Raw genomic sequence first — 25,344 nt, forward strand, 5'->3', positions numbered from 1 at the left:
ATTCGGATAATAGCCCCTGTGGTAAAAAAATTCGGATTTAAACTCCTGTGGTCACAGTCAGTTACTATTTAAACCCATGTGGTCTAAGTCTGTTAGGATTTATGCCCTTCTGTCATTCCTCCATTAGGTTTAGGTTGGCCAAATCGGATAAATGGTCCCCGTGGTCATAAGGAATTCGGAAGATAGCCCATGTGGTACAAAAAATTCGGATTTAAACCACTGTGGTCTAAGTCTATTAGGATTTATGCCTGAAATTAGAGGTTTTGTCATTCCTTCGTTAAGCTTACAGGTGGAGCAGAGTTTCTCTGCGTATCTATCAATAAAAAATATCTTACAATAAAAAGAGGAGGGGGGGGGGAGAAGATTTCAGTTTATGGTAAAAAAATTCATTCATCTCAGTTATTTCACAAGAAGAAAAAGACGAAAACAGAGGATCTGTTGAATTTCAAATAGTTAGTTTCACCAATAGGATACGAAGACTTACTTCACATTTACAATTACACAAAAAAACTATTTATCTCAGAGAGGTTTACGTAAAATTCTAGGAAAACGCCAACGATTACTGTCTTATTTGTCAAAGAAAAATAGAATATGTTATAAAGAATTAATTAATCAGTTGGATATTCGGGAGTCAAAAACTCGTTAATTTTATAAAGGCATTTTGAATTATTTGATTTATTAGATCTTGAATTTTAATGAATTATGTGATTTATTAGTTCCACCTCGTTCTGTCGCGTCTCCTCAGAGAAACTCTGTTCTACCTGTAAGCTAAGCGGAGAAATGACAAAACCTCTAGTTTCGGGCATAAATCCTAACAAACTTAGACCACAGGGGTTTAAATCCAAATTTTTTTTACCACATGGACTATCTTCCGAATACCTTATGACCACGGGGACCATTTATCCGATTTTGCCAACATAAACCTAATGGAGGAATGACAGAAGGGCATAAATCCTAGCAGACTTAGACCACAGGGGTTTAAATCCTAACAGACTGTGATCACAGGGGTTTAAATCTGAATTTTTTTACCACTATCATCCGAATACCTTATGACCACGGGGACCATTTATCCGAATAGGCCTAAAAATAAATTGGTATATTTTTGGGATGGGGCTCCTTCAGCACAGATTGGGCATCGTGCGGCCCAACCTGATTCATGGAGGTCATCGTCGCAGAGGTCATCGTGCGGCCCAGTTAATCCCTATTTTAATTTTTTTAATACCTAATTATTTGTATTTTCTCTGTGTTCTTTTCCTCTCACATCAGGTTCTTTAAAGATGGTGTCATCAAAGCTGCCATATCTGTTTTTGTCTCTCTGAGGTTTCTTAAGACGAGTACAGGCCGGTCTAAACATTTAGGAGGCACTGGGTAAAAATAAAAATAGGGCCCACAAACCTACAATGCACAAAAAAAAATTATATATGTTTTTCATGTGATTTTTTTTCTTAGGTATTTGAATTTTCAATATTTTGAATAAGTATTTTTCTTTGTCGGATAATAAGTTCGTCATATATAGAAAAACAAAGTTACAATGTAAAAGTGGTCATAAAGAAAAGAAGATTGTCATATGGTAAAAATACTAGTCAATCAAACAATACTTGACATCTAAAGTCTCTAAGCATGGGACTCTAACAATGCAATTTTTCTGAGCAAAAGCCTTGTAGCTGCGTGAAAGTTCCAATTTTTGCAGCTGCGTGAAAGTGATCTCATTTTTTGAATAATCTTTGTGCTTGCCAAATTAAATTGGTAAAGACATACATACATTATTTTGTTGAAAGCTACTTAACCTTTTTGATGAATTAACCAAATTTTAGTAATTATAATCAAAGATAAAAAAAATTAACAATCAAACAAAAATTAGTAAAAAATAGAAATAAAAAGGCATAAGACTCATTCAAACCCGGGACCTCATGATTACTAGAAAACAACGCCACTAGCGGCTCCAGTTAACCCTCTTGTTGAATTAACCCAATTTTTGTTAAATATAAGTATATAAATGAAATTAACAATCAAACAAAAATAAGTAAAAAAAGAAAAAAAGGCACAGAGAATAGTTCGAACATGGGCCCTTGTTGTTTTGGCTTGGGTTTAAAAATGAAAAGGGCTGCACGCAGCAGCTCAGAGCAGCAACATGCCTTCATTCAGGCATTTCAAACACCTTCTATGGAGGTTCAGAGGGATGAAATCCTCGCTTTTCATGTGGATTTTCGATGATCGGAAGTGGGGCTGCACCTTCTTGCGCTTATGTGGCTTTGCCACTGTATAAGTATATTTTTACGATAAACACAATGAACAAGATGTATAAAAACATAAAGCATCTATTACAACAAATAAATAAATAAATAAAATATATAAAAGTTGATTGCAAACTGCATAATTAGAGTAAATAACTATACGGGAGCATGTCGGAACTTTTTTTGTCGGGATAAGGTCGGAACACTTTAGATAAATTCGGATCGGAAATTCTATATTATAGGAATTCTTAAATGCATTCCAATTTTTCAAAAAAATGTTCGATTTAAGAACTTTTGGGTTCGAATTTGGAAGTTCACTATCTCAATCAGAATTACCATTCCAACTTGGACGCTATTATTGGGATAACCCTAATGGTTTTCCTTTTCAAAATGAATTTTTTGGTTCCTATTTAACCTTAAGATATTTATTTAATATAAATACAAAAATGCATAGTCACGATTTTATTTTGAGTAGAGTGATAGCGTTAGTGGGTTAGAAAGTTAGTTGTTAGGGAAAAGAATCGGTAGAGATCAAACCCTCACCAAAATGTGTAAATATGATTGTCTTTTGTCACTACCTTAAAACGCCATTTGCAAGTCGCAACATTTTTGTAGACTATGAACTGATTAACTCTTACATATTTCATGCTCCAACCACCATTTATGGGAAAATGTTGAGTGGGATAAAGAAAGGCTGAACATTACTTTTAGAGAAAATGTAGGAACAAAGTTATGATAGAAAAAGACTGAAGGTTATTACGCATAACCACATACAACTAACATGGACATGAACTATAAATCCTCTTGTTTTGTAGTTGCTTTTAAAAGATAAACCCTCAAATTTGTGATAAATGGCTTGGTTAAAAGTAGAGCAAACCATTTTCAACAAGAAGCTAGGTCGGCACCATGACCATGCATGAACAATAATAACATCTTATTATAAATTAAAAAAGCAAATACAAGTTTAAGCTAGCCAGCAAGCAAGGTCTCCACCTATTCTTGAGCAGCCATGGATTTAGCCTTCATACGTTGCTTATGAGCCTCGGATGGTGTTTTCACATCTGTTGCCAACCCTAGAGCCTCAAGAAATTTTATGATGTACCAAGTCACGTCAATCTGCCACCATTCGAGGCCTTGTCGAGCTGAGTATTCAAAAGCATGGTGGTTATTGTGCCATCCTTCTCCAAGTGCAAGCAACCCCAACCACCTAAAGAAGTTCAAGATTTTACATAAATAAATGGGATAATTTGGATGCGGCCTCTAATCCTTAACATTCTTTGATTAAAATCTTAATAATATTCAAAGTTTGATCAAGGTCCTTTGACTTTGTACATCTCAGTATATTACTATTAATATTTATAGTTTTATAGCTTTGACATTAATTGTTTGATATTTTATGAGATTTATAATCCTATAAATTTTAAATCCCTCATTATAATACTGTTAGAAATGGTTACAATAAAAAAAATTCAAACATTTTGATTGAATAAATGGATAAAAACTATGTAAAAATAATAAATGGCAAAATAATGTATCCATAATGTTAAAAAAATTGGTACATTTTACAAACAAATTGGTACATTTCACATATAACAAAGTGGTACATTAATAAAGAAGAATGGGTACATTAGAAATAAATTAGGGTACAAATAAAAGATTAAAAATTATGAATACAAATGAATTTTTAAAAATATAGGCGCTAAAAGACATTAATACATGGGTACAAAATAAAACTAAAAAGAAAATACTACAAATTTAAAAAAAAATGTTGCAAATTAAAAGTGGGTACAAACTAAAAATATAAATATATAATACAAAGTTTAGGCATAAAACATAAATATACCATATGTAATTTTTCTATCATTGATTAAATGTCACATGACGGTATACACATGGGTACAAACACAAATAAAACTTTAAAAAATGTGGGCACAAAAAGAAACTAATATATGGGTATTAAAAATGAAAAGAAAATTGGTACAAATTAAAAAAAATATTTGCAAATTAAAAATAGGTACAAACTAAAAATAAAAATATATGATAAAAAATTTAGCCATATATATAAATATACTAATTGTAACATTTTTATCATTAAAAGACCTTGATCAAAAATTGAAAATGAATAGGATTTTAATCAATGGAGTAACAAAAAGAAGGATGTAAACCTAATTTTCCCTAAATAAATACTTGTACGTCTTTGTATAATATCAAATTTTCAAAATAAATTTTTATATCTCAACTATGAATATAATATATACCAAAGGTTTTTAGAGTTGATCAAAAATTGAAAATGAATAGGATTTTAATCAATGGAGTAACAAAAAGAAGGATGTGAACCTAATTTTTCCTAAATAAATACTTGTAAAATCAAATTTTCAAAATAAATTTTTATATCTCAACTATGAATATAATATATACCAAAGGTTTTTAGAGAGATCGCCGGTGTTCCATGCCTGATATCCCCAAATGTGGCCAGCCGAATTTACAAAGAAAGTGCTATGGAAAACAATCACCATCCTCACGCCCTGAAATCATAAGGAACTTATTATTCAAACTTATGAGGGCTAGCTCTGTAGCTATATACATATATCCTCAAAGATGAAAAAAAAAAAAAAGGAAATTTAGAAATCTAGCTCTCTCACCATTGGCCAAACCACGAAGGGAAATCCACCGATGTAATATAGTATACATCCAAGAAGAAATGAGTGTAGAAGGAGAGTGTGATGAAGAAACACATAGAATGGCTGCTTCTTCAAGTCTTCAACATTCCGAAGACCTCCGTACTGAAAATTTAACAAAACAAATATTAGTAAGTATTTGTACCAAAAAAGAAAATTCAATAAAACAAAAAGTGAGGAAATTATCAGTTCAGAGTCTGAGAGAGAAAGTGTGTGGCTTACTCTTCCAAACCGAGAACGGCTGTCTAGAATCCAACCCATGTGACTATACCAAAATCCCTTAAGTGGGCTGTGAGCGTCTTTCTCTGTATCGGTAAATTGGTGATGGTACCGGTGTGTGCTCACCCACTCAATCGGGCTACCCTGCAAATAAAAACACATCAATCGCAGCTTTTTCTCATCTAATGCAGATCCTAGTAAAAATAGTCCCTGAAACAAATATGGAAAGAAGAAAGAAGAGAAAAATAACAAAGTTGAAAAATGTTGATATGTTTTGACATACGTACCTGAACTGAGAGAACCCCACAATAGGCAAACAAGTACTCGAGCAGTTTTGGGAGCCTAAAGCTCCGATGAGCAAGGTTTCTATGGTAAGAAAGAGTGATTCCGAAACCAGTGATGTAACCCAGCACAAGCATCAACCAAAATGCTGTCCAAGTGAAGTAAAACGGTGCAAACAAACAAAGGACATGCACACTCAGAAACATACCAGCTGTGACAATGTCAAGCAGATTCCATTTCCTCCCCCAAAAATTTGCACAAGGAGTCTTAAGAAGGGTGACCCAAATCTTCAAAAGACCCATGGTATTAAGGACGTTCCCCTCAGCTTCTAATTCTATGGATTGGCTTCTTTTTTTAAGGACGTTGTATTGCACTTGTATGGGACGAGTGTTTGTGGAATGGGTAAGTTGGCCATAACTTGGCCTCTTTACTTAAGAGTGAAATAAATAATTTAATACGTAGCATTGTCGCCAGGTCATGGTAGGTGATACTATTAGGGTTTACTTATTGTAAATTTCCCATAAAAAATCTCTAAGCATGTTCTCAGGGTTTTGCATGTTTGATGAAATTCACGGTTAGAAGTTTACGTACTAATTTAAATGTCACGGTCCAAACCATACTTGCAGCTGCTAGCTATGGAGGAAATTCAATTCAAGCACAAGAGGTCAGAAAAGGGAAAAATAGGACCCTATAGCTCGAACGTAATACAAACCCAGCTGAAGCTCTTATATTGTCTGCTGTTATGGTGTCATTCTCATCCCCTCTTATTTGTGCGGTCACGGTTAAGCCACGTCAACATTTTATATTCCTATTGCTTTTTATCTTATTATCTCTATAAAAAATCAATATAAAATGTTAACGTAGCTTAACCGTGACCGCACAAATAGGAGATGATGAAAATGACACCATAACAGAAGGGAAGACAATCTGCCTCCTATTAGGAAACCAACAGCTTGGAGAAATTTTATTATATGTCAGATAGAGTAAGAGCTGGTAAATCAATAAGCTTGCTTGACGACCACCTAAGCTGTAACTTTAAATAATATCTGCTCGTTCTCAAAGAAAATTAATAATTCGTTTTTTTTACTGGCCATCAGATTACACGGGAGAAATCACCATCATTCATTTATTATAAATGTGCAGCTGGTTAACTCTTTTCTGTTTTCAAATTGTGCCACATGATCCGTTATGTCATGCATTCAAAGCATATTTAATAAAACAAAATCATCAACTAAGATGACCATTACACATCACTTGTCTCACTATGTAGTATTGAAATATGTGGTATAAAAAATAGTATAAGTAAACTGTTGCTCTATTTTTATTTTGAATTTGGAGAACATATTTTTATTAATTATAAAACTTTTTGACCGAAGACATGATTGTGATTACTTAGACGTAAAGTTAAAAGAAAGAAGTACCGTTTAATCAAGAAAAGTAAATAGAGATTTGGTAATTCACAAGTTAAAAAATTGGATATGACAAAAGTTTTTTAAACCTTTGGTTTGTTTGGATAACTTTGAGCTGCATCGCCGGAAATTTGGCCCCATAAATATGAATTTTAAGGGAACAAAATGATTTACAAATGAGTAAGTTTTCGTCCGGAATAATAGTGGTGGGACTCCATGTAGTCGACAATTTCTCTAATTAAGAATTCTGCCAAACGATTAAGAATTTATGAGTATATTTGAGTCGGTCGATGATCACCCAACGCAGATGCAACCTTCACTTGGCCGAAGTAACTTGTACATGAAGTCCATGGTGACATCCTCCACTTCCAGACTGAAATAGGAAGTGGTTAAAACAACTGGAATGATTTTTGTATCTTAGCTTTCACTGCTGACATTCACGCATCATCTGCTTCCCTGGAGTCTTAAAACACTTGTGTTTTGCCCGTGAGAAAAAAAGTGATTGTCACAAGTCAGTCTAGATTCTAAACTCCTAAATTAGGAATCATAAAATCAGATTCAAAAATCTAAGCTATGATACCAAACTGACGCAATCTGACCTAGATATTTAGTGTGTCCATTCAGTGTAATGCATTAAATAAATGTATGTAATGGAAGCCAAAGCATCTAAATATCTATAGCGAAAGTATACAATGTAATATATCTGAAGATGTTAAGAAAAAATTATTGAAATTAATCCCTACATGATGAGGGAGGATTATACCATCAGCCAACGACATCAAGAGCTCCAAAGCCTACTAAACTTGGAGGGGAGAAAAAGTAAAAGTGAGTGGGCAAAAGATTTATGAAAATCTATTGTCTCGTTCGAACATACTAACCCGTCCCTACAAAAACTCGTATAATAATCGAAAACATACTACATAGCTAGTATGGAAAGCCAAGCATTAATGTAGAAACAGTTATTTCGAGAAACAGGTAGAAGTCACAATTTCAAAATATCTCACTGTGAAACTGTAATAAATACTAAAATACCATGGCATTAGTGAAAAATTAATATTTCACGTGAGCAGGTAAATCACAAATCATCAACAAAACATATATGGTATGAACACCAAATAATGCAAACGTGCGAGCTCATTCAGACATATTCTAACGTGAACATACTGGGTGTATATATCTACGTTCTAGTACTATAAATGTGAAGTTGGCGCTTAGCACATCGCATACAAGTCTTAGTTGCCAAATGCAAACTATAAAGGTTAACACCTACAATGGATCCAATGTGAACATAACAGTGCATATGAACATACGTGTAAGTTGGTCCTAAACAATACTATTGACACTATATAAGTATACATGATGAGCGGACAAATCATATGAAAACATTCCATGGATAATATCTCAAATCATAATATCGCATAAAGTATTTCATAATATCAAAACATTCTAAAGTGAGGTTCTCAAGATTATAAATCGCATCACCATCAACACATAAAACATTTGCACCTTCTAAAAAAGGGCATGAAATCAAAGCATATCATAAAACCAATTTTGAAAACATATAAGTATAGTATAGTTTAAAAAGCAAAACCCACTCAAACACTGTATGATTGTTACTGTATTGCCCTGCACGCTCTTTGTAATCTTTGCGATACCAACCCTAAAGTGAAATAACCCATACTTAGTAAATAAATTGAAAACTACAAAGAATACTGATGAATGAGTCCTGAACTACTATTTCGGGCGTTCGAAAAACTCATGTTTACCATAGTGAGCCGCCGCACGCACCGATTAGGGCCGGTCTAAACATTTTGGAGGTCCTGGGCAAAAATAAAAATAGGGCCCACAAACCTACAATACACACAAAAAAATTATGTTTTTCATGTGATTTTTTTTCTTAGGTATTTGAATTTTCAATAATTTGAACAAGTATTTTCTTTGTCGGATAATAAGTTCGTCATATATAGAAAAACAAAGTTACATTGTAAAAGTGGTCATAAAGAAAAGAAAATTGTCATATGGTAAAAATACTAGTCAATCGAACAATACTTGACGTCTAAAGTGTCTAAGCACATGACTTTAACAATGCAATTTTTTGAGCAAAAGCCTTGTCGATTTGGTAGAAGTGAAAGTTCCAATTTTTGTAGCTGCGTGAAAGTGATCTCATTTTCTGAATAATCTTTGTGCTTGCCAAATTAAATTGGTAAAGACTTACATACATTATTTTGTTGAAAGTTAAATTTGAATTGGAATGGATATAAAAAATATGTGCCTCTAGTTAACCTTCTTGATGAATTAACCAAATTTTAGTAATTATAATCAAAGGTAAAAGAAATTAAGAATAAAAAAAAATTAGTAAAAAATAGAAAGAAAAAGGCGTAAGACTTATTCGAACCCGGGACCTCATAATTACTAGAAACCAATGGCACCAGCGCCTATAGTTAACCCTCTTGTTGAATTAACCAGATTTTGTTAAAAATAAGTATATAAATGATATTAACAATCAAACAAAAATAAGTAAAAAAAAACAAAAAAAGGGGCATAGAGAATAGTTCAAACATGGGCACTGGTTATTATTGAGGAACAACGGAACCAACGCCTCTAGCTGACCTACTTGATGAATTAACCAAATTTTCTTTTAATTTCCATGCTTACAGAGACATATATGAATAGACTACCCTAATAATTTTGGTGTCTTTGATTTTTTTGAGATCTCGAACGGTCACTCTGCTCTGCTGGCACTAGGCCAGGACTGGCCCTGCAAGAGTAACATGGCATTCACATGTCGATAAATTAAAAGGTTTTGAACTTCTACTGTAACACGAAGTTCTCTCTCTCTCTCTCTCTCTCTCTCTCTCTCTCTCTCTCTCTCTCTCTCTCTCTATTGAATGGCAATCATGGTCCTGCCTTCAGTTACGATGATATGGTCTGTGGTGCTTCCAGTATTCAATTCTGAACTCTCTATCCATATTCATATCCACAACATGGGTAGCCGCATATATATGGACATATGAACACTTGTGAGAATAATGGGCTCATTTAGAGTTTGAATGTTGTACGTGAAAGCGTTGCAATTCGTAATCACATCATATCTTTAGTTAGGTAAATTGACTCGATAGATGGATTTGTTTATTAACTGTGTCTACCCATTTGGCATGATTATGATCAACATAAGCCCGATTATTTCACATCTTTTTTTATATAGATTGTCGTGTCGTTTCCAAAATTTCCACCCCGTACATATACGTATATAGACAATCTTGCAGGAATATGAAACATTGTTTCGTTATACATATGTATGTAAACAAATTTAGGGTAATCATTGGGAATGTGAAATAATACAAAGAAAAAAAAAGTGAAGAAATTAAAAACAAGACAGATGCCATGCCGGCTGCTGGTGCCCTAGCTAGAAGCTCCACGAGTGGAATATTTGACCCTTAGAAATTGGGTTAATTAAAAGGAAAACTAATAAAAAATATTTGAAAACTTTAAGTTTTAATAATAAGGACAAAATAAAGGGTAAAGTAAATAGTACCAGAATTGACTTTTTAATGTAAAAATGTGGTTTTTCGTTAAAGTGAATAGTACTGAGAGCTTTTCGTTAAAATTCTCTCAAAAGTGAGAGAGAGAGAGAGAGAGAGAGTTTAATTAAGAGAATTTTAACGAAAAGCTCTCGTTATTATTCACTTTATGTATTCCTCATAAAATGAGCACCACTTGTTACAGGAGAGAGAGAGAGAGAGAGAGAGAGAGAGAGAGAGAGAGAGAATTTAATTAAGAGAATTTTAACGAAAAACTCTCGGTATTATTCACTTTATGTATTCCTCATAAAATGAGCACCACTTGTTACAGCAGAGAGAGAGAGAGAGAGAGAGAGAGAGAGAGAGAGAGAGAGTAGTACTGCTGTAACAAGTGGTGCTCATTTTATGAGGAATACATGTCTTTAACTTAGCAGCTCCTTCTGCATATGCATGGTCTGATTTTTGGTTTTATCAAGAAGGTAACATGGGCAGACTTAAATGGTGAGGCTTTTCCGGAACTCAATGCAGCCTATGGAACTCAAGTTGAACATGTGCTCCTTACAAATTATCTGTCACAAAATTCATGTATGTATGAACTCATGTGCAAAGTTTAAAAATTATATATATATATATATATATATATATATATATATATTTTTTTTTTTTGTGTTTTAATTTTATGGTTGTCAATGAGTTTCAGTTCCACAAGGCAGCAAGCAACACCAAAAAAGTTTGCTCCCCGTTTTTACGGCGTAGGGCAACTGGGCTGACCTAAGGAGGATGTCGAGGGAAGGTTGCCCTTAACCTGTTGGGCATATGGATGTTTGGTATCTTGCTATTTCTGTTCCTTTGTGTACATGACAAGCATAGAAAAAACGGTGAGACAAATATGTGTTCATTTGGTCCCCTATCGAGGAGGTCGAGGAGATCCTTACATATTTTTGAATCCTTGTAGCAGTGAGTCACATGGTGAGTGTTGTAGAAATATAAGATTATATCTCGATAACACTCAAGTTTTTACGTAACTAGTTAAGAACTACCATTTCTTATGGCACACCTTGAATCTTAAACAAAAGGCTTTGTAACCATTCCCCTCACTTGTGGGGGCAGTTTGTCCTTAAACCGTAGTATATAAACATTCATTGTTAAATTATTAATCACTTGCTGTATAGGTTTCATTTGAATATTGTTGGTGAGTGATCTCCATTTGTCCGAACTCCGGTGAACTTTTAACTAGAAATGTTTTATATCAAGCATGGTGATTTAATCTGTAGGCTACGTGAAGTTTAATCGGCTCCTGTTTTCTCAGCATTTGTGGTGGCTTCTAAACAAGTCTAATTATTAGAGAAAGACTTGCATGAAAGGGAGAGATGCTGAGGCGGCAATGTCCCAAATCTATAACATGCTGTCATGTGTTTTAATTTTTTACTTAACATTATATGGTTGATTTAAGATACTGTCATCTTAGTGTTTCTATTATATGCGAGTTCTACCTGTTTGATAATCATTTTGTTTTCATCATTGGTAACTTAGTTTGAAAGCTTTTTTTTTTTTTTTTAGAATTTGATTAAAAACTAAAATAATTACCCAATGAGTAAAAAAAAAAATTAAAAAAAAAAATAAAATAATTATCAACCGACTCTAAATTAATAATTAAAAAGGTGAAAAAACAAACAAATTCGAAATCCCGCTTAAAATAAACAAAGGCAAACGAACTATAACCCTAACCCCTCTTTACTCCTCCAATTTTCCCCTTCTGAAACCTAAGTGCAAGGGAATTGCAATACCAATTGGCAAATATGCCCAATTGAAAAACCCTTTTCTGCTTTATTCGACGAACTACTTGTTTGGATTCCTTTGTTTAAATTGGAAAACGAAAAGCTTGACATTTTCTCACAATGTCAGTGAGAAAAGCAGGTGAAACTGAACCGCCTCAGCCGGAGGAGGGTGGCGGCTCCGCCCAACTGTCGCAGCCAGTCCGAACTTCAAAGCCTGCAGAAGAAGAAGACAAGAAGGTAGTGCATTCTTCTGCTGTTCGTTCTTAACATTTGGGTTCAATTTTTTTTGGTTTTAAATTTGTAAATTAGCTCAATAATTTAGTGGGTTTCTTGTGAACGACAACTAAGAAGCTGAAAGTTTTGAACTTTTCTTCTTTTTTCGTGCGCAAATTGGCCTTTTCCTGTTTATTTCTGCAATTTGTAGATTTTTAGTTCATTGACTTTGAGGGAGCAACTGGAAGGGGCGAAAGATTTATACATTTGTTGGTTCCCTATATTTGAATGCCGCTTAACTTTCATTTTTCGATGTAATTGCATAACATCTCTGATGATTTTTTTTTTCGTTTCGGTTATCAAAGAGCACAAGCAGGAGACTGAAGGATGTTGATATATGTGTGCCAATTGTATACGGGACAGTTGCGTTCTACCTCGGTAGGAAGGCCAGTGAGTAAGTATTTATATTTGATTGGGTCCTCGTTTATGCCTTTTTTTGTGTGTTTTGAATAATTTCCGCCTATGTTTTCCGTTAATTAGGTCTCAGTCCCATAAGTGGACGGTTTATGTTCGTGGGGCAACAAACGAGGACCTTGGGGTGGTGGTAAAGCGAGTTATATTTCAATTGCATCCTAGTTTCAATAACCCTATGAGAGTGATTGATTCGCCCCCATTTGAGTTAACGGAATGTGGTTGGGGTGAATTTGAAATTTCCATCAGTCTGTTCTTCCACAATGATGTCTGTGAGAGACAGTTAGACTTGTAAGTTGCGTATTCTGATATTGATTTCGTCTACTTGAAAACCTTCACAAGATAGTACAATAATTACCTGAGCTCATATCATGCAGGTATCACCATTTGAAGTTATATACTGAAGATGAATCTGGGCCCCAGTCAACCAAGAAACCTGTTGTTGTGGAGTCTTACGATGAAATAGTTTTCCCTGATCCTTTAGAGGCCTGTTTTGCTTGTGTGCAGAACCATCCAGCTGTTATAGTGCCCCGTTTACCTGCTGGTTTCAACTTGCCTAATCCTGGTAAATTTTATAGCTTTGGTATCTTTTTGATATCATTTTGAACCTTCACTTCTTATAATCCGTTGATTTTAAATGTCTTACATGGATTTTTTTTCAGTGCCGATTGATCAGAAGAATGACAGGGAACGAGGGGACATGAAGGAACATCCCCATGGTCAGTGGTTCTTGAATTTTTCAGAGGCAGATGAGCTCTTAAAACATGCAGCGGCTCGTCAAGAGGTTAGAATTAGTAGCTGCGTTCTCTTTTTTTTTTTAACTAATCAATGTGGTCAATGCTGTAAGTTTTATTCTGTGTTGGTGCATTGTACAATGCTAATAGTTTTTTGTTTTGGTCTCGTTGTAAACTGCTAATGCTTTGGAACTAACATATTCTCAAATTTTTTCCTCTCCCCCCCCCCCGACCTAATATGGCCTTTCCTTTTTCTTTTTAACCTTTTTTAATGTAAGAGCCTATATGATCATGCAAATTGTGGTCATGTTTAGGGTACTGCTTTATAAGATTACTTACTAGAGATTACGTTCTATTACTAGTTTCTATTGGGCTGGTGATTATGATCTGTTTCTCTTCCCTTATAGTAACTCTGCCGTGTAAGTTTATCTTACATTGCCGGTCCCAAGCCCGGATAAAGGAGGAGGGGGAGGGCGTCAGGTAGTCGACAGCCGGCACTCCATGATCACGTTGAATCCTTATGAAAATGAATCCAGAACGAAATCGCGCTAAAGCTAGGGCGTCACCCGTAAGTGGCGCGCTGTGTGGCCTGAGCACAGTGATAAGTGAGCAAGGGTCGCTGTATCTCCATCGGCACCCGGATACAGTGTTAAATGAGTAAGGGGGCTATAGAAACTTCTTTTCGAACGACTCCACTCAAAGTTGTTTGGGAGCATATGCTCCTATCAACTTTACACGGGACACACAAAAGAAGTACTTTGATCCTATTAGACGGGGAATGGTGAAGAAGCTAGGACAGAAGGGTAGAGTTCAAGAGAGCAAAATGCGTTTAGGAACGTGGAATATAGGAACCTTGACGGGAAAATCTATGGAAGTAGTAGAAGTTATGGTGAGGAGAAGGATAAATATTATGTGCCTACAAGAAACTAAGTGGGTTGGTCGTAAGGCAAAGGATCTAGAAAACTCAGGGTTTAAACTATGGTATTCGGGCACAAATAGAACGAGAAACGGTGTTGGCATCATCGTGGACAAGACCTTGACACAAGATGTTGTAGATGTCAAGAGGGTAGGAGATAGAATCATGGCAATCAAGATTGTAATAGGACAAGAACTTATCAATGTGATTAGTGCGTACGCACCTCAAGTAGGGTTGGATACGAGTTCGAAGGAGAAATTTTGGGAAGACCTTGGAGACTTGGTGCAAGGAATTGCTCAGACGGAGAAGTTATTTATAGGAGGAGATTTAAATGGACACGTGGGCAGGGAGACAGGCAACTATGGAGGTTTTCATGGTGGCCATGGTTTTGGGGAGAGAAACGAGGATGGGGAAGCTATCTTGGATTTTGCAATGGCATATGATCTCTTCTTAGCCAACACCTTCTTTAAGAAGAGAGAAGAACATGTGATCACCTACAAGAGTGGGTCGTCAAAAACACAAATAGATTTTCTTCTAATGAGGAAAGGGGATCGTATAACTTGTAAGGATTGCAAAGTTATACCAGGAGAGAGCGTGACTAATCAACATCGCTTGTTGGTGATGGATGTACATATCAAAAGAGTGAGAAAAAAGAACAAGACTTGGAAGTGCCCAAGGACTAGATGGTGGAATCTAAAAGAAGAAAAACAAGCCATTTTCAAAGAGAAAGTAATCACCCAGTGTGTGTGGGATAGAGAGGGGGAAGCTAACCAAATGTGGGATTCCATGGCTAGTTGTATCCGAAAAGTAGCAAAAGAGGTATTAGGAGAGTCCAAGGGCTTTGCCCCACACCAAAAGGAATCTTGATGGTGGAATGAGGAGGTACAAGCAAAGGTGAAGGCTAAGAAGGAATGTTGTAAAGCCTTATATAAGGATAGGACCGATGAAAATGGTGAAAGGTATAGAAAAGCGAAGCAAGAGGCGAAGAAAGCTGTGAGAGAAGCTAAGTTAGCGGCTTATGACGATATGTATAAGCGACTAGATACCAAAGAAGGAGAGTTGAATATCTATAAACTAGCTAGAGCAAGGGAAAAGAAGACAAAGGACCTAAACCAAGTGAGGTGCATCAAAGATGAGGATGGAAAGGTTCTTGCTACAGAGAACGCGGTTAAAGACAGATGGAAAGGTTATTTTCATAATCTTTTCAATGAAGGACATGAAATGAGTGCTTCTTTAGGGGAGTTGAGTAACTCAGAAGAGTGTAGAAACTACTCTTTTTATCGTAGAATCCGGAAGGAAGAAGTGGGTGTAGCTTTGAAGAAGATGAAGCATAGAAAAGCAGTAGGCCCAGACGATATACCAATCGAAGTGTGGAAAGTTTTGGGAGAGACAGGTATAACATGGCTCACTGACCTTTTCAATAGGATTTTGAAAACGAAGAAGATGCCGAATGAGCACTTTGGTGCCTATCTACAAGAATAAGGGCGATGTACAAAATTGCATGAACTATAGGGGAATTAAGCTAATGAGTCATACAATGAAGCTCTGGGAGAGAGTCATTGAGCATAGATTGAGGCAAGAGACACGGGTTTCAGACAACCAATTCGGGTTCATGCCAGGGCGCTCAACCATGGAGGCAATCTATCTTTTACGAAGATTGATGGAAAGATATAGAGATGGGAAAAAGGATTTACACATGGTCTTTATAGATTTGGAAAAAGCGTATGATAGGGTTCCAAGAGACATTCTTTGGAGGATTTTAGAGAAGAAATGAGTACGAGTAGCATATATCCAAGCTATACAGGATATGTATGAAGGAGCAAAGACTGCCGTAATAACTCATGAAGGACAAACCGAAAGCTTTCCCATAACTGTAGGATTACATCAAGGCTCATCCTTAAGTCTTTACCTTTTTGCGTTGGTAATGGATGAGTTAACAGGACATATTCAAGGTGATATTCCTTGGTGTATGCTTTTCGCAGACGATATAGTGTTGATAGATGAAACTCAGGAAGGGGTAAATGCAAAGCTTAACCTTTGGAGAGAAGTGTTGGATTCTAAAGGTCTTCGCCTAAGCCGATCAAAGACAGAATATATGGAGTGCAAGTTCAGTGCAAATGGAGGCCAAAACGAGTTAGGGGTGAGGATCGGAGATCAAGAAATACCAAAGAGCGACCGTTTTCGTTACCTAGGATCTATCTTGCAAAAGAACGGAGAATTAGATGGAGATCTCAACCATAGAATACAAGCTGGATGGATGAAGTGGAAGAGTGCATCCGGCGTGTTGTGTGACCGCCGTATGCCACTGAAGCTCAAGGGAAAATTTTATAGGACGGCAATAAGGCCGGCGATGCTGTATGGCACAGAATGTTGGGCGGTGAAGCATCAACACGTACACAAAATGGGTGTAGCGGAGATGAGGATGCTTCGTTGGATGTGTGGGCACACGAGAAAGGATAAGATTAGGAATGAGGATATCCGGGGTAAAGTAGGAGTAGCCGAAATTGAAGGAAAGATGAGAGAAAATCGGTTACGGTGGTTTGGACATGTGCAAAGAAGGCCTACTGACGTTCCGATTAGAAGATGCGACTATGGGACAGAGGTTCAGGGCCGAAGGGGCAGAGGAAGACCTAGGAAAACTTTGGAAGAGACCCTAAGAAAAGACTTAGAGTACTTGGATCTAACGGAGGACATGACACAGGACAGAACACAATGGCGTTCTAAGATTCATATAGCCGATCCCACTTAGTGACTTGGATTTTCCAAGTCTCCAACCGAGAAGTTTTCCTCACTCGGAAAATTAAGGGAACACTACCTCAACCTATATGCTCCACTCACAAAGCTTCAACATACAAGCTTCAACAAAAGAAAATTCAAAGAACTTAGCGAAGAAGGCTTTGGTGTATTTAACACAATACGTTGAAATGAAGGAAAGCTTATTTATTGATATCCCCGATAAGTTACAAATATGTACATATACTTGAGTCAAAATAAACAAACAAGAGGGAGCCTTCACAAAGGTTGCTTAGAAGAAGTCTCAGCAGTCGGTAGAGCCCCAGAAAGAGAAGGCACCGGAGGGGGATCATTCGGAGCCTCAGTACTGGACAAAACCCTAGAAGGAGGAGGCATCAGAGATTGATCATTTGGAGCTTCATTACGTGGTACAGCCTCAGAAGACGAAGGCAATAAATGCCTTTGGAACAAACCCACAAATCTCTGATGATCAAGTAAAACCTGACCATCAGATTCCTTCATCTGGTCAAGCTTCCTCTTCATGTTTGTAGCATAGTCATGTGCGAGCCGGTGCAACTGTTTATTCTCATGCTTGAGCCCTCTAATCTCCTGTTTGAGACTCATCACTTCAGCCGCCAATGATTCAACTTGGCGGGTTCGAGCAAATAGGCGTTGGGCCATATTAGACACAGAACCTGCACACTGAACACTGAGAGCCAGAGAATCCTTAACAGACAACTCATCAGACCGTTTGGAAAGTAGTCTGTTATCTTTGGGAGTGAGAAGGTTCCTTGCCACTACCGCAGCTGTCATATCATTCTTCATCACGGAATCCCCAACGGTAAGAGGACCAGTAGGGGAGACGAAGGATGGGCGCCATATGTTGTCTGGAGAAGGCGGGGCTGCCTCTTCAACAAGGTTCAAGTCAAAACGACGGTCGGAGGGGCCAAACATTTTCAAAGGTGTTGAAGAGAGAAGAGGTCGGACAAATCAAGATCTTAGAAGTGCAAGAATGGAGCTTCTACTGGTGGATATTCAAGTGTGCTTTGGAACTTAATGTCAGCCCCTATAAAAATCTGCACTCGACGAAGCTTCAGAAATCGAAGAGGCGCCTGCTCAGAAATCAAAGAGGCGTTTGCTTTCTCAAAAGCTGGGCTGCTCAGAGACCACGAGGGTCGATCTCAGAAATCGAAGAGGTGTTTGCTTTCTCAAAAGCTGGGCTGCTCAAAGACCACAAAGGCCGATCTCAGAAATCGAAGATGCTTGCTTTCTCAAAAGCTGGGCTGCTCAGAGACCACAAGGGTCGATTTCAGAAATCGAAGAGGCACCTACTTTTCCAGCATTGTCAGCACCTGTCACACGCACACTCAGCTTTGCGGAAATTATGTACATTCTGTCGAAGATTTCTGGCGAAGTAGAAAGCACATGAATCGTACTGTTCAATCACCCACTTCCCACACGCAACAGTAGCTCATGGGTACCACTGATAACTTTGCCAAAGTTCTATGACAAAGTTGAGACACGTGAAGCTTGCAGCTCCCACTACATCGCTCTGACCAAGAAGGGTAAAAGAATTGCAAAGAAACAACACTAACAAAGTTTAGACACATAAATTTTGAAGGTCTAGCTACCATATTATTACCCACAAGGGTAAAGGAACAGTACCACTGCTGGATAATTGGAAAGTCCCGGTGTGTCAACCTCTGTGCTTCGTGGCAAGGTAGACTAGCAAACATGCCCAACCTTTACTCACATTCGAGAAAACACTCCTAACAAGATTGCTTGCTCCAAAATCGAAGAGGCACCGCCCTCCGAATCTCGAGAGCCAGACTCCCAACATGATTACTTTCTCAAAAATCGAAGAGAGGGTAAAGGAACAATACCACTGCTGGATAATTGGAAAGTCCCTGTGTGTCAACCTTTGTGCTTCGTGGCAAGGTAGACTAGCAAACATGCCCAACCTTTACTCATATTCGAGAAAACACTCCCAACAAGATTGCTTGCTCCAAAATCGAAGAGGCACCGCCCTCCGAATCTCGAGAGCCAGACTCCCAACATGATTACTTTCTCAAAATCGAAGAGAGGGTAAAGGAACAGTACCACTGCTGGATAATTGGAAAGTCCCTGTGTGTTAACCTCTGTGCTTCGTGGCAAGGTAGACTAGCAAACATGCCCAACCTTTACTCACATTCGAGAAAACACTCCCAACAAGATTGCTTGCTCCAAAATCGAAGAGGCACGGCCCTCCGAATCTCGAGAGCCAGACTCCCAACATGATTACTTTCTCAAAAATCGAAGAGACACCGCTCTCCGAATCTTGAGAGCCAGACCCCCAGCAGGATTGCTTTCTCAAAAATCGAAGAGGCATCGTTCTCCGAATCTCGAGAGCCAGACCCCCGACAGGTCTGTAATCTTCACACGCAACATCAGCTTTCCAGATACCACAAACCACTTTTTCAAAGTGCTCTGACAGAGTTAAAACATGTGAAGCTGACAGCTCCCACTACCGTGCTATAACCAAGCAGGGTAAATGAATAGCATTATTACTTGATGTTAGGGAGACTCCTATATATGTCGACTTCCATCCCTAACGGACAGGCAGACCTGCAAAAATGCTCAACCCTTTCTCTTATCTGAGAGGGCATTCCCAACAAAGCCTTTCGAAATATTCAGCTTTCTTTCCCCCCGATAATACCTCTGTAAACAAGCTATACTATAGCAAGATTATCTCATATCATCAGGGTTAAAAGCAAGAGTATCCCATATCATGCTTTTTCCCTGTCTTTTCCTTTGGCCTTGTTCTTACCTGCAAGACAAGGAGAAAGAGAGCAATCAGTCAGCACTTGGAATCAAGCTTCCAGCCAGGAACTGACTGCCTGGAACCCCTTACCTGATTACTTACCTGGCATTGCTCTCGAGTACTCATCTTCAACATCTTATGCTTCCAGGGAAGATACCGCATCTGCCTGAGGAACAGATAGGGCAAGTGAGAAGGATACAAGGAAGCATGTGGAGACAAGCGTAACAGCACACGTGCCGATACATTCACTACTCTATCAAAAGCAAAAGTATCCCATATCAGCAGGGTCGAACGTACTCTAGATTTGATGGACTTGTTTTGACCCTCAAATTCTTCAGTCGGCCTTATACTCTGGAGGAAACCAGAAAACCCTCCAGCCCAGTTCAAGAATAAGCCTGTGGAAAGTTACTTCTTCAAAAGCAAAAGTATCCCATATCATCTCTCCTCATTTTTCTTCTCTTTATCCTTCATGCTGCCTGCAAGATAGGGAGAATGTGAACAATCAGCCGGAGCTCTGATTGCTTACCTTGTCTGTCACCTCTTTGAGCAGATCTCCCAGCTCGGCGACTTGGGGGACTCCTACTACATGGTTTGTATCTCGCTTGACCAAGCATGAAACTACAAGTAAGCTTCAAGTGAAATTGATACATTACCTTGTGCATCTCCACCAGTTACAGATACCACCCCTGGATGGAGGAAGAGTACCTCCAGAGAAGATGCCACATCTACCTATGAGACAGATAAGGCAAGTCAAGACGATACCACACTCCGGTACTTAGAAGTTTCGTGGCTACGAGATCATTCTCCCACAATATTTCCTAATGTCATTTGTACTAAATCATTCACTTGTACCCACTAAAGGAGAGCTTGAACCTATGTACTTGTGTAAACCCTTCACAATTAATGAGAACTCCTCTATTCCGTGGACGTAGCCAATCTGGGTGAACCACGTACATCTTGTGTTTGCTTCCCTATCTCTATCCATTTATATACTTATCCACACTAATGACCGGAGCAATCTAGCGAAGATCACAAAAAGTGATCGTTTTCGCTACCTAGGATCTATCTTGCAAGAGAACGGAGAATTAGATGGAGATCTCAACCATAGAATACAAGCTGGATGGATGAAGTGTAAGAGTGCATCCGGCGTGTTGTGTGACCGTCATAGGCCACTGAAGCTCAAGGGAAAATTTTATAGGACGGCAATAAGGCCAGCGATGTTGTATGGCACAGAATGTTGGGCGGTGAAGCATCAACGTACACAAAATGGGTGTAGCGGAGATGAGGATGCTTCGTGGGATGTATGGGCACACGAGAAAGGATAAGATTGGGAATTAGGATATCCGAGGTAAAGTAGGAGTAGCCAAAATTGAAGGAAATATAAGAGAAAATCGGTTCCGGTGGTTTGGACATGTGCAAAGAAGACCTACTGACGCTCCGGTTCGAAAATGTGACTACGGGACAGAGGTTCGGGGCCGAAGGAGTAGAGGAAGACCTAGGAAAACTTTGGAAGAGACCCTAAGAAAAGACTTGAGTACTTGGATCTAACGGAGGACATGACACAAATGAGCGCAATGGCGTTCTAGGATTCATATAGCCGACCCCACTTAGTGGGAAAAGGCTTTGTTGTTGTTGTTGTTGTTGTTGTTGTTGTCTCTTCCCTTATAGTGTATGTGTATCCTCGCTAGGTCTGTCCATTGTGTTCAAGTCTGAGTCGTTATTGCTGGATGTCTTACATGTCCCACACTATCTTGAATGCATTTGATTTAGTTTTCTCATCGCGGGTTTCACTTGCAGCTATGACCCATTGCATGTACTGTTGCCCTTGTCATTTCTTGCGACTTGTGTTCCTCTTTCTTCTGAATTTTGGTCAAGTCTAATACCGTGTTATTGTTGAGTGTCGTGTGATATTCACCAATACAAAAAGCATGCGATGGGCTTTACTTTGTAACTTTTAATTTATCGGCCTGGCTTCACATGTAGCTATGTCCAATTCAATGTCAGAATGAAACTAGAAACTCTCTTCTATAAATAGAGATCATTCTCTCACAATATTTCCTAATATCATTTGTACTAAATCATTCATTAGTACTCACTAAAGGAGAGCTTGAACCTATGTACTTTTGTAAACCCTTCACAATTAATGAGAACTTTTCTACTCTGTGGACGTAGCCAATCTGGGTGAACCACGTACATCTTGTGTTTGCTTCCCTGTCTCTATCATTTACATACTTATCCACACTAGTGACCGGAGCAATCTAGCGAAGGTCACAAACTTAACACTTTCTGTTGTACCAAAGTCCTCATTGATTTTGTGCATCAAAATTTGGCGCCGTCTGTAGGAACGACATTTATTCCCACTCTCTTCAGCTTTGTTAAGCTGGTTTTCACCATTCGTATGCTTTCTTTTGACCAGACATCCCTTTCCAATATGGGGAGCGAAGTAAGTCACAACACACAGAATGACACCCCTTTTACACCTGGTGCGAAACAACGAAAAAAGGAACAAAAAAAGTTTGGAGTGCACAATGACATTTTTGGGGTGCTAATAACATCTCCCAATAGTGAGTGCTAAAACATAATGTATATTAAATAAAAGGGTTAAATTTGTTGTTTCTCTTCAATTTTAATAAGCTTATCTTTGATATTACGAGTTATGTGGATCACATAGTGTTAACAAGTTGCACTATTACGTAAACATGTTAAAGTGTGTTATTTTTTTAGTTAGGTAGATTGACTTGATAGACGAATTTGTTTATTAACCATGTCAACCCATTTGACACTATTATGATCAATATGAACCCGATTATTTTGCATTTTATTCTATACTGTCGTGTCGTTTTCAAAACTACCACCCCATACATATTTGTATATAGACAATCTTGCATGGATATGAACATTGTGTCTTTGTATATCGGTATGTAAACAAAATTTATGGTAATCATTAGGAATGTGAAATAATACAAAGGAAAAAAAGTGAAGAAAAAGCAAGACAGATGGGCATGTAGGCTGCTGCTGACCTAGCTACAAGCTCCACGGGTGGAATTTTTGAGCTTTAGAACATAGGTTAGCTAAAATCTCTCGAAAGTGAGTCAGAGAAAGAGACTAGTACTGCTGTAACAAGTGGTGCTCATTTTATGAGTAATATATGTCTTTAACTTAGAAGCTCCTTCTGCATACGTATGGTCTGGTTTTTGGTTTTATCAAGAAGGTAACATGGGCAGACTTAAATGGTAAGAAGACATTTCCAGAACTCATTGCAGCATATGAACTCAAGTTGAACATGTGCTCCCTACAAATTGTCTGTCACTAAGTTCATGTATATATGTATGAACTCATCTCGGGTTTCACGTGTAGCTTTGACCCATTGCATGTACTGTTGCCCTTATCAGTTCTTGCAAGAGATGTGCTATCCATACATCCATTTTTACTTCTCACGCAACCCTTATTAATTTTTGTCTGTTGATCTTCTTTAATTCATCCAATCCGACGGTCGAAAGCCAAAAAGGTGTGAGAGAAGTAAAAAGGGATGTGTGGATATCACACCCCTTCTTGCAACTTGTGTTCCTCTCTCTTCTAACTGTTGGTCAAGTCTAATGCCGGGTTACTGTTGACTGTCTTGTGTGTTATTCACGAATACAGAAAGCATGTGATGAGCTTTATTATCGGCCTGGATTGACACGTAGCTAGTCCAATTCAATGTACAGAGTTGTTGTGGCTTGTTTCGCTCTTCCTTTTGCGCCGGTTTGAGTGGTCTGACTGCGGACTTCTACATAGGGATTTTTGGGAGAATAAGATGTTTACATTGCCTTCAACTTGATAGGTCCAAGCCCACATTCTCAGTGTGAGAGGAAGACTGAGTATGATGGATGGGCCGCCCCAACTGTCAAAGCCACTGTCAGGATACGAATATGCATGACCATGCTCGATCATCCTTGAAGTTTCCTGGTCAGTGTCAATCACGGAAGATCATATTGCCGTGAGTCTTTTGAAAATATGAATGTAAATATTGTGTAAATATTAAAGTCCTTTATTAGGAATGATATTTCTTTGTGTCCTTTTTTGTTTCATTGGAGAATAAAGATTGTATATACTTATATACCAAATTATGCAATACATGAAAATAATCCTGTAAAATTCTATTTGGTATCAAGGGCTTGGTAACGGTCAACGTATAGCTGTGGGTGAATTTTATCTGTGTCGTATGTTGAGTAGTGGCTACTATGCAGCCTGTACCGTGTATTGCTGTTGCTGTGCAGTGGATTCTCTCTGGGTAATTGCCGTGAATAATTGCTCGTATTTAAGCAATTGTGGACTGCAGCTGCTGCCTAGTGCAAAGTATATTATTAGGTAAAAAGTGAGTGCTCAAATACCAAGCAAAACAATTGTATTGCTTTGAGAATTCCCAAACAAATTGGGATATTTTCTTACGTGTTAGCTTTTCATCACTGCTTGGATTGCTGTCTATTGCGTGAGGACTTTTTTTGCTACTGGTTTGTGCCGTGCATACTTAGCTGCTGCAGTCCGTGAAAAAAGTCTGCAGTCCACTGTTTTTGTGTCGATCCAACAACCTAAATAGCAGCGTGACACGTTGTTGCTTCTTGTGTTCCTTACAGCGTGTGGTTCCATAATTGATGCGGTGATGTGATTGTCGTGTATTACTATCTCGTGAGTTATGGCGAATACAAGTTGGATTTTAGATTCTGATGCAATGGATCATATGACATATGAAAAAATCTTGTTTTAGTCCATGAAAGATCCTTAGGCCATCTCTAACCGAGGGTTGGCCAGATGGCTCGTTTTAGCCCTCTGGCCCTCCAAGATTCCTCAAGATATTAATATTTTAATGAACAGTACAGGGCCATATTGGCCTCCGTCTCCAACCGAGGGCCAAAGGGCCAGAGGACTCGTTTTAGCCCTGTCACAAAAAACCATCTCCAACCGAGGGCCAAAGGGCCATAGGGCCATAGGGCCAAACATAATTTATTATTTAAAAACTACAATTTAAATTCAAATCTAACGGCTAAGTGATGTCAGCTAGCCGTTGGTAGCTGACATCATGCTGACGTCAGCGAGCCGTTGGATTTGAATTTTTTTTTGCTATAAATTGGGTGGATATTGGGCTATAATTCACACAACTTTAAATTCAATCTATTTCAATTCAATCTCTTGCAATTCAATCTCTTTCAATTCAAGTTTGCAATGAATTCCAACTTTGGATCTTCATCCAATTCCAATTAGGGGTCCTCATCCAATTCCAAATTGGAAGCAAAATGGGCGCAAATGAGACGAGAAGATGAGGAGTCTGATGAGAAGTTCAAGTAAGGCGCAACAAACAAAACATGGCAGCAGCCAT

The 25,344-nt window shown here is 38.0% G+C and overlaps 2 protein-coding genes and 1 non-coding gene across 7 annotated transcripts; 1 reads left to right on the forward strand and 2 right to left on the reverse strand.

Moving 5' to 3' along the window:
- Positions 1 to 2,964: 2,964 nt before the first annotated feature.
- LOC126588636 (palmitoyl-monogalactosyldiacylglycerol delta-7 desaturase, chloroplastic-like) lies at positions 2,965 to 5,826 on the reverse strand. Its single transcript, XM_050253741.1, has 5 exons — positions 5,419 to 5,826; positions 5,135 to 5,275; positions 4,877 to 5,017; positions 4,653 to 4,759; positions 2,965 to 3,441 (listed from the first exon to the last, which is right to left on the reverse strand). Exons 1-5 carry the CDS (start codon positions 5,713 to 5,715, stop codon positions 3,228 to 3,230), a joined length of 900 nt encoding a protein of 299 aa, XP_050109698.1. The 5' UTR covers positions 5,716 to 5,826; the 3' UTR covers positions 2,965 to 3,227.
- Positions 5,827 to 12,021: 6,195 nt separating this feature from the next.
- On the forward strand, positions 12,022 to 24,125 carry LOC126588646 (transcription initiation factor TFIID subunit 14b-like). 5 transcript variants are annotated; one of them, XM_050253749.1, is made up of 6 exons: positions 12,022 to 12,358; positions 12,700 to 12,788; positions 12,875 to 13,096; positions 13,183 to 13,370; positions 13,468 to 13,589; positions 23,696 to 24,125. In XM_050253749.1, the coding sequence occupies exons 1-6, from the start codon at positions 12,242 to 12,244 to the stop codon at positions 23,834 to 23,836; spliced, it is 879 nt and encodes a 292-aa protein (XP_050109706.1). In that variant the 5' UTR covers positions 12,022 to 12,241; the 3' UTR covers positions 23,837 to 24,125. The 5 variants fall into 5 exon arrangements, with proteins under 5 accessions (XP_050109706.1, XP_050109716.1, XP_050109710.1 ...); XM_050253759.1 differs by having other exon boundaries at positions 12,023 to 12,358; positions 23,812 to 24,125; XM_050253767.1 differs by lacking the exon at positions 23,696 to 24,125 and adding an exon at positions 22,937 to 23,344 and having other exon boundaries at positions 12,024 to 12,358.
- A 223-nt stretch (positions 24,126 to 24,348) lies between these two features.
- LOC126614132 (small nucleolar RNA R24) lies at positions 24,349 to 24,443 on the reverse strand. Its single transcript, XR_007620290.1, has one exon. It is a non-coding gene; the product is annotated as a small nucleolar RNA R24 (small nucleolar RNA).
- Positions 24,444 to 25,344: the final 901 nt, after the last annotated feature.

Source organism: Malus sylvestris, chromosome 2, assembly GCF_916048215.2.
Source record: "Malus sylvestris chromosome 2, drMalSylv7.2, whole genome shotgun sequence".
In the NCBI taxonomy this organism is placed as follows: Eukaryota; Viridiplantae; Streptophyta; class Magnoliopsida; order Rosales; family Rosaceae; genus Malus; species Malus sylvestris.